The sequence below is a fragment of the Actinia tenebrosa genome, unplaced genomic scaffold, assembly GCF_029948245.1.
Source record: "Actinia tenebrosa isolate PJP-AT-01 unplaced genomic scaffold, QUT_ActTen_1.0 PGA_scaffold11__36_contigs__length_13525064, whole genome shotgun sequence".
Classification (NCBI taxonomy): domain Eukaryota; kingdom Metazoa; phylum Cnidaria; class Anthozoa; order Actiniaria; family Actiniidae; genus Actinia; species Actinia tenebrosa.
This window is the reverse complement of record NW_028292571.1, coordinates 2,238,265-2,247,900: the sequence shown is the minus strand read 5'-3', so window position 1 is coordinate 2,247,900 and position 9,636 is coordinate 2,238,265. Positions and strand designations below refer to the sequence as shown.

The following is a 9,636-nucleotide window of genomic DNA, read 5'->3' as shown; positions in this document are numbered from 1 at the left end:
TTTTCTAGTTTCAGCAAACCCACCATTCGTATAATTTCTAGTAAAGAAGCCTTTATTTTGAATCTGCGAATTGAATGGAAAATGAGATTTTAAGGGTCACTGCACCAGAATGGGATTCCATCTTCGCCCGTGATGTAGTCGTGTCACAGCCACATCACCTCAATGAGCCCACAATATTATGTCAGATAATCTACCTCATAATACATGCGCAAGTGAATGGAAGGATAAATCACGTGACCCATTTCCCGCCATATCACTGACAATATTTTCTGGACATTCTGCATTTCCGAAGCCTATTAATCACACATTACGATCAGATTGTTTAAATAAATAATATTTTTCTCTTCCTTGTTCGGTCAATTTTCTACGCAAATTATCATTTGGATCGTCTCATCGCTTTTGCTTGCTATCTATTTTCTTATAAACTGTTATCGTAATTATGTTTTTCCTATTTAATAAGAGGTTGTTGAAATATCATTTATTACATAAACGAAGGTTTCGAGTCGGTTTCGAGACTAAATTTTAAAAACAAAAAACAAAAAAATTTGTTTTACTAGTCCACCCCCGAAGGGATAGTTTTGCTTCTTCCCGTCATGCATTTAGACGCGCACCCACATGCTTTCTTTCTCTTTGCGTTGAACAAGATGGGACACTCAAACGTGTGGTTCAGTCATTCTCGTACTTACGGCGCTGGCTCGCGATCCTGGTTAGTTAATCTAGTTATTTTACCATTTATTTCAACCTAAAGTAATAATCTTTTGATTTAGGAACTCAATTTTATCGCACAAGCAAAACTTAATAAGGAATTACGTCTCGAAAACTTCAGTCGAATCCAAAATGGCGGCAATGAATTCCATGGTCTTGCGGCCAAATGGCTTTAAATAAATAAATTAGTGTTAAAAAGCTAAAGGAATTTGTATGTAAAACTTGTTTAACGCTTTACGGTATTTAGTTTTGCTTAGTTGCATTTTTTATCCGTGCTTGATAAATGAATATTAGGAAAGAGCAAGCCATGAAGCCTTGAATTTCAAAGTTTTGCATAATAAATATTCAAGATTACCGTATAAAAAAGCTTTGTTTGAAAGGAAGTCAATTTAATTGATTCCTTTAAGATATCCCTATAATCAAATCCTTCCATCGCAAAGATAGTCCATAGCATATACTGTAAATGGAAATATAGAACTAACAGTGCGTGATAAACCCAAAGTATGGATGAAGTGCCAAGACCATGGTATTAGTATACTGTATCCAAACATGACTGGATGAGCAGTAATCTTTCAAAAAGGATGTTGTCAATTCTATACCCTTTATACAGCACTATGTGACATGCCATCATGCCATTTAACAGTTTTCTAACGAAATTGGACTTTACTTGGCTCACCTTAAACTTTTCTCCATTTGAAATCTCTTAAGAATAAGATTATTTACTAGCATTTTAGCATACCAATACACCTCCTCAACCTTTGTTGATAAAGCAAAGAAATAACAAGGGAAAGACAAGTTATTTTAAAGAACAAATTAAATCAATTCATTGGCCAGTATAGTTGTATTTTAGCCTAAGATTATCATTTGTTTTATGTAATTTGGCTGTTTTCTTTTTGTAACATGTATAATTTGTTTTTCCAGCCGTGTGTGCTTCAACCACCATGGTCTTATTCGCAAATATGGTTTAAATATCTGCCGTAGATGTTTCAGGCAGTATGCCAAAGATATTGGCTTCCAAAAGGTATGTCTTTTGTATTATTAAGCACTGTTGAAACTTGAATCAAAATCATGAAGAGTGCATGGCAGAGCCACCAATATCTGGAATAGGCAAAAGTTTTTTTCCAGATTTTTTACCTGGGAACTGTGATCTGCATATCTAGCAGGGCTTAAAAGAATAACCCATTGTCGGTTATGATCACTGGACAAATCTTGGCTTGGTTTTACCTCATTTACTGGTCAAAATTCCGGACATCGAGTGAAGGCTCGCTGTTATTTCATTATTTTATTTATTGATGCCTATGCTTTTATATGCATTTATAGTTCTGTTCAACAATTTTCCTGCATAGGGACAAAATGTGGGTTGAAAGAGACCTTTCCCGAATTCGCTTGACTGACCACGAAACAATGGTTTGAAGTCGAGACTGAACTTGGTTCTTTTATTCATCAAGTTCAACCTCGACTTGAAACCATTGTTTCGTGACCAGTCAAGCAAATTCGGGATTGGTCTATTGGAAAACATTTTATTATCCCAGTTATGTATATAAGCATATAAATGCTCCATAAGAACTTTGGTAGCTTTACTTCCATGTACATAAAAAAATGTTTTTTAAACTACATACAACAATATGCTTAGTTTTTTCCATTTGTTTTCAGTTCCACTAAAGGAATAAATGGAATTTTACTGTTACAATAAAACAATTGTCAAGAAATGGAGACAATGTTTTTATAAAGAAAGAAGACAAGAGTCAGGGAAGATGAATGATGGAAAGAACGGTGTTGTATTGTATTACTGTAATAGTAAAGAATAAAATCTGAAATATAACAGTTTCTCTTTTTTCTTTGTTGGGAGTTTTCCGTATATTACTTCACATGCTTGTTCCCATACCGTAATACAGCTTGGGGTGCCTATGGTTAGATGGCAGAGCAAAATGCCTTTGCTCTCGTTAATTGAATTCTTTTGTAAAAATGATCGTATTGTCCCTAGCATCTAACATGGCTGCTGTCACGTGATGGTGCAAAGCCTCTAGAGTGAAGAATACTAGTCAACGTGTAAAAGAAAGCAGTGGTATTAGGGTCTACCAATGTGTATTTGTCTAATATCTATTTCACAGGATTAGTGACTTCACTCGATCTCCAAACACAAAGTATCTTTTCTTACACTTTGGCAGATAAGAGTTCTTGCAAATGATAAGAGAAAAATAAAAAGAAATTTCAGTGTTTCTTGGATGGTAGATTACAATTTAATTCGTACTGTATTTTATATTGCCTTTATTTCATTTTCAATTTCATCCATTGTTACTGGCACCACAATGGCCGCCATGTTTTTGTCTTTTCACTCTATTGGGAATGTTTGCAACCCATCAATAGTCCATTAGATGTAGAAGGAATAAATTAATGGCAAGAATGTTTTTGCTGAATTGTCATTTAAATTGCCAACCAGAAACGGTGAATCATCCAACAAACGAGTGACAAAGCCTATTAAAAGTTGTTGACACATAAGAGATGTTTTCATAAACCAGTGAAATATACCTTAGCTTATTCAGTGCTTTTGCACTTTTTTGTTTTCTATTGTATACATCACTCATAATGCAGGGCCATAGCCACCAACCAGACTAACTTTCAGGAAAAAAATATAAGACAAATTTTAAAAATGTAAGAAAAACCGAAAACCGGACCAAACACAAATTTGTGGCTACAGCCGCTCTGTAATGGACAATGGACCTTTCTCAAAATAATCTTGAATGCAAGGCTACTGTAACATGAAAATACAAAAGAAATCACAATTTTTCTCGATGGAATTAGCGGCATTTCTCTTGCAATTTTATGTTAGCCTCACATTCAATATAATTTTGGAAAGGCCTAGGGTCCATCCCAATCACCAAGTTAGAATAACTTTCACTTTTTAATAAAATCTGAGTCAAGTTTGCCTAGTAGCTGAGGAACACAAAGAAACTGGCGCCCAAGGGCAGATCCCCTTCAGCAGAAAAAAACAAACAAAACAAAACTGAAGAATGATATGCTTTTTTCATTGTTTTCCGTTGTGTTGACGGAAGAAACTTAATTAGCACCCCCAAACTCAATTGTCTCCCCCCCCCTGAAATTTTGGCTGGGTCTGCCCTTGGCACCATGCACAGCTTGCAGGTCCTTACAGGGTAATCTAGGTTGGTTTGGTGCCATAAAGTTAATTTTTTTTAATAGAAAGCAAGACCATTTATCACTTTATTATTTTTATACAACAATAAAGGCATATATTTTATCTGTATTGCATTCTTGGTTATCCTAAGTTATCTATTAATGTGCGGCATTTGCTTCTTAATTGAAAAGTTGGCCTAGCCAAAGTGAATAAGATGATTTGGAGCCCAGAGTATCCTGCATGTTTTGTGCAACAAAGAGAAAAAATTACAAAAAAAAAACCTTGTCTTTACCTCCACTACTATAATTATACCCCGGAGGGGCTACTCTGCCAGAATGTGGGTAGGGGTGTTCCGCTCGGATTCTGAAAGGGGTACCCTATTTATGACAAAAAAAAATCAAATTTGTAGACCCTGTTTATGGCAAAAGATATAATTTATTGCACTGAGTTCCTGTTTCAATTATCACGTCATCTCACGTATCGTTTTTTATGACCATAATAACCAGTTTCGGTCAATATGAAAGTAGAAACCCTGAATATGACAGGAAACTCAGGAAAAACTTGGAACTCGAGTGAAATTGCATACCCTGTTTATGATAAGAAGCTTGAAAAACCATACCCTGATCAGTGGATCATCCCCGCATAGTCCATATATGGGAGTACCCCCCAGGAATTATACTAAACCAACAACAAATAAGTTCCCTTCCTCTGTCTTCTCTTCCCCTTTGGTTTGCAAGGATGACAAGCTACTGTAGATGTCAATGAACCCTCAATTTATTATGGTGGTTCGCTGTTGTAATCTTTTCCCAATTTACACCACCATGTTCTCTTGAGAAAAAAATTTTTTGAGTTGTATTCACATTTCATGTGTCTTCTAATAAACAACCGAAAAACAACCGTTTAAGAAATGATACTCTATATGGAAAATGTATTAAATGTAAAAACATGAAGCTCAAACTATTGATTGAATCAACTGTCAACAAAAGAACGAAAGAAAAGCTGCATCTCTAATGAGCTATAAATGATGGTTTTTAAGAAGTTTTTTTGTAGTTTTTAAGAATATAGAATTGTGCATATTGCTAAATTTATTATAGATTTATCACTTTGTCTTAGTGATCATCAAATCCAGGCATGGGAAATCCTCTCGCAAACTCTTCCACTTCTTTTCTTAAACCCGCTATTTTGTCTAAGGTTGCTTGGTCTTTATGAATGAATGCCAAGAACTCTTTGAGATTGTCTCCTGCAGAGTAGAATATTTAAAAAATCAACATATTGAAAAATGCTAAAATCTCCTTCAAGGGTTGCCCAGCTGGGCCTATAGTTGTACAAAGGGTGGAAAGTGCTATCTGATAGATAAATTCTTATGCAGTGGATAGGCCTATTCACCCTTTGTAAACCGGGATTTGGTTTGTAACATTGTGTAGTGAAGATATCCATATACCCCACCCACAGATGACATTGGAAATTCTGGAGGGGAGGGGGATAAGAGACAGAACAAAATAACAGAGTTTGTATAGAAGAAAATTGGAAGTTCCTGGGGGAAGGTGGGGTCTTTTATGAATTCCCTATATGGTGGGGAAATGGATATTTTTCTGGAACTACACATTAAATTGAGTATCTGAAAAAATTCTTGAGTTCTCTTACCTGTGGTCTTCTGAGCTTCCAAAGCAATTTCAACGCCCTTGTCGATATATTCCACTACACGTTCAAAGTCATGTTCTTTGAAGTTACGAGAGGTTAATGCTGGGGTACCTGACCAATAAAAGAAAGATAAAACAATAGAAAATTTAAGAAATATTTCTTAATGTTTTCATTTCAAATTAGTATGTTAGTATTCTATACATTTGGTATACAATGAAAGGGTTGTTTGTATATTTGCTTCCCCTCCATACCCTAAAACTGTTGTAGCTAATCACCACGGCAAAGTACAGCGATGGCCCAGCTCAACAGGGTTGAACTGAAAGCATGTAAAGGGGCCTCTGGCAGCTGCTATACAGTCCATGTATGACCCCGAAGCACAGCTCTGGCCAGTTTGAATTAGGTGTTATTTGAGAGGAGGGAGGAAAAGCCAGAGGACCAGAAAACCTTCAGTGCCAAAAAGAGAACCAACCAGCTCTTACATGGGGTGACTGGGTGTGTGTGCCCACAAAATGTTCTCTTTATGCCCTCTCCTCCCCCCCCCCCCCCCCCCCAAATGGTTGGAGAGGAGCACTGTGAATATGAAAATACTGCCTTCACCCTAAAGTACCACGTTCACCCTAAAGTACCACCTTCACCCTAAAATACCACCTTCACCCTGAAGTACCACCTTCACCCTAAAATACCACCTTTACTCAAAGATACTGTCTTCGCCCTAAAATACTGCCTTAACCCTAAGATACTGTCTTTACCCTAAAATACTACCTTAACCCTGAAATACCACCTTCACCATGAAATACCACCTTTACCCTAAAGTACCACCTTCATCCTAAGATACTGCCTTCCCCCTCCAGGCCTCAAACCCCACACACCAACAATCTCTCTAAAAATTCTGTTCAACATACCCAGTCTCAGACCACCTGGCTTCAGAGCACTTCTATCTCCTGGACAGGTATTCTTGTTAGCAGTAATGGATACTGCTTCCAGTACTTTTTCTACTTTTGCACCATCAATTCCCTGAAATATCAGTCCATCAAAAATAGTAATTTATAGAGAAAAAGGTACAGTGACGAGTATTGTGAACTTCACTTTCCTTTCCTTCCCTCCTTATTCTCTTCCCTTCTCTTCACATCTCTTCATTTTCTTATTTTCTTATTTTCTTTTTCTTTCCTTTTTTCAGATCTTTTTCATTTTCTTCTTTACTTTCTCTTCCTTTTCTTTTGTTCTCTTTTTTTTCTGTCCTCTTCTCTTTTCTTCAAGCTACTCTCTTCTCTTCCATTCTTTTCTACCCATTGAATCAACTTCAAATTTTATCAATACCATGAAACAGCCTCTGGGCTGATCGAAGTCAGGGTAAGCCTACCTCACAGATTGAATTGGAATTTAGCTTGTTAGGTTTTGCATAGGGAGGAAAAGAGGAGAGAGGCAAGTACAGGACTGCAACTCCACCACTGATTCACTAAACCAGTTTTTCCTCCCTAGCTTCTCTTTGCTACCCTCCCCTCCCCTCCCCTCTTCTTGACTCCCTTCATTGGCAATATAGCATACATCTAAATCCCAAATGGCGTACAGCCAGTTGAAAATGAGGCATCCAGGGCCAAACTTACAAATTTACAGTATTTTCTGAATGCAAGAAAGAAAGAAAGACAGAACAAGTGTATACTTTGCATTGTCACCATATTATTTCTTTGCATTTGGCCCTGGATGCCTTGTTTTCATGTAACACACTTGGCCGTGCGCCATTTTGGACTTAGTTGTATGACATGCGGTTATGGGACTGTGTACAACAGTAAAACAACATTACCTTGGGTCTTAGATCAAGAAGAATAAGATGGTTATCTGTTCCTCCTACAAAAAGATTTCAAATAGAACACAATTATAAACTATTACAGAACAAAAAGAAATTCTTGTTAACAAAAATTAAAAGTGTTTCTTCTATGTGTAATTTTATATTTTTTAATATCCAAGCTTTCTGGCCACTTGGCCCATTATCAGGGATTGAAATTACAAATCTAAGCCAGTTATAGCAAAAGAAAACAATATGTGACACTTAACTGCACATGCTTGATGCAAATCACTATGCGCATGCATATAAACTATGATTGGAACATTCTATTTCTTGGTTTCGCTTACACCCTTTTTTTGTCTCATGCAGAATGTTTGAATGCGTCAGCTGATTTGCAAGTTTCTGGCTGACAGTACAGTGGCGGATCCGGGGGGGATGGGGGGGGGGGGGTTGCAGGGGGTGTGCACCCCTCCCTGATTCCACTTTGTGCCCCTACTTTCGAAGATAACCAATAGAAAGTACGTTTTTTCTCTTTGATTCTAGAGGGGTGCACCCCTCCCTGGATTAAATTTGTGCGCAGCACCCCTCCCTGAACAAAATCCTGGATCTGCTCCCCGGCAGTACATGGTCGTCAGTGTTAGAGCACCATTTGCAGCAGATAATGAGATCTAAAAGTCTTTATCAGATGATTGTAACCAACTTGATTGTAATAAACTTGAGAATAACCTGAAACAATGGTGTATCCTTTCTCCATCAGACTTACAGCCATTGTTTTGGCATTCATCAAAGTCTGCCTCTGGTATTTCCTGAAGTCTGAGGTCAAGGCCTGTTTACAAATAAAAGAATAATTGATGTTTTTAAAGTATGAATTACTGGTTGACTAACTTTTTTAAAGTTTGTTGTCTAGTTCAATGTTTTCAAGGCAACCAACATGATTATTTGTAAGGAAAGCCTGCCTACTGTATGATTGGCAGAACTTGTCCCCGCTTGAGTCATTGAGTCATTACAATTACAATAGAAATTAATCCATTCATCAATCAATTAATCAATCAATCATTCAATCAATCATATAAATAAATAGATAAATAAATAAATAAATAAAGGAAGGAAGGAAGGAAGGAAGGAAGGAAGGAAGGAAGGAAGGAAGGAAGGAAGAATGAAGAATAATTTTCCCATTCCAGATCACAATGTCATTCTCTTGAGAATAAGATCATTGATTGAGTGTATCCATATTCCTGTGTCTTCTTCATTTGCAATCATTAACAAAGAAATGATACTCTAGGGAACGACACGTGGTGTGAAATGGGAAAAGATTACGCCCAAGCAAAGAAAATCAATTTGACTTACCTGCTTCAAGGCCACACCCACTCCAGCATGGGCGGATTGTGAGGCCCTCCTGGAGAGATGAAGACTGCAATCATTAATTTTCTTCAAAATCGTACAGACTGGCTAAGATACTTGTCATAAGGGTCTTCGACCAAACAGGAAAAGCTTCATACAGCCAGATCGTGTATAAGATCATCATTCCAATATATTTTTTTTTTTTTGAGGATGTTTGGGTTTATTTAAAGAGGAACGTTTTCCTCTTCTTTTGACTGTGCCCTTTTGTCCAATGCATAGAATAATCATACCAGACCTGAGAAATATCATCCATAATTTAATGATGAAAAGTTGCATACAAGATTACTGCCGCTTTATATAATACACTCTACACATTACTCATTCTGATTGAACAAGACAAGTAGCAATTAAATCCCAATTGTACTCTGTAAGTCCCAATAAGTTGCACAGTTTTTGAGTTGTGATTAAAATAAAAAAATCACACAATTTTCTCGTACAATTCAGAATTCAGAGATACTTGTAATGTTTTGAGAGTTCTCAAATTGAACCTCACATACAGAATCGTCCAATTTTGTACTATTTTTGATTGTACTCAAGATCAATGCGATTTCCTATAACTACGAAAAATGTAAGTAATTCTTGGAAGTTCAGGTGATTTCGTGCCTCTACTTTTCTTTTCCTTTTGTGTTGGTTTATTTCCCCCCAGCCCCCCTCGCAACACTTGGACTCTTAAACTCAGTCCCTCAACATGATGGCAGAACTTAGAATAGAACGCCACTGCAGTGAATCAATTCAGTCAGCATGTGTCCACTCATCTCTTAACCTGGCACTCTGAGTGTTTTGTGCGTCCGTTGTGGTTATGACATACGTGATCAAAGGCCCTGGAATCAACTAAAGTAATGCATTTAAAATGTTAATGTGTGTCTAAAATAAAATTTTTATTTAAATATGACTGCTCTGGATAAAGCCTGCACTTTAGCTGCACAATTCAATATCATTACATGCAAAGTAAACAACCCACTAAGTTTTTTTC

General features: G+C 36.9%; 2 protein-coding genes across 2 annotated transcripts; one reads left to right on the top strand and one right to left on the bottom strand.

The window, feature by feature from the left end:
- Window positions 1-601: 601 nt before the first annotated feature.
- LOC116295462 (small ribosomal subunit protein uS14-like) lies at window positions 602-2,527 on the top strand. The gene is made up of 3 exons (XM_089027622.1): window positions 602-706; window positions 1,627-1,726; window positions 2,359-2,527. The coding sequence occupies exons 1-3, from the start codon at window positions 645-647 to the stop codon at window positions 2,365-2,367; spliced, it is 171 nt and encodes a 56-aa protein (XP_088883748.1). The 5' UTR covers window positions 602-644; the 3' UTR covers window positions 2,368-2,527.
- Window positions 2,528-3,911: 1,384 nt separating this feature from the next.
- Window positions 3,912-8,916, bottom strand: LOC148912322 (serine hydroxymethyltransferase, mitochondrial-like). The gene is made up of 7 exons (XM_089027591.1): window positions 8,894-8,916; window positions 8,610-8,658; window positions 7,989-8,088; window positions 7,281-7,324; window positions 6,382-6,493; window positions 5,483-5,590; window positions 3,912-5,078 (listed from the first exon to the last, which is right to left on the bottom strand). Exons 1-7 carry the CDS (start codon window positions 8,914-8,916, stop codon window positions 4,948-4,950), a joined length of 567 nt encoding a protein of 188 aa, XP_088883717.1. The 3' UTR covers window positions 3,912-4,947.
- Between the last annotated feature and the right edge of the window lie 720 nt (window positions 8,917-9,636).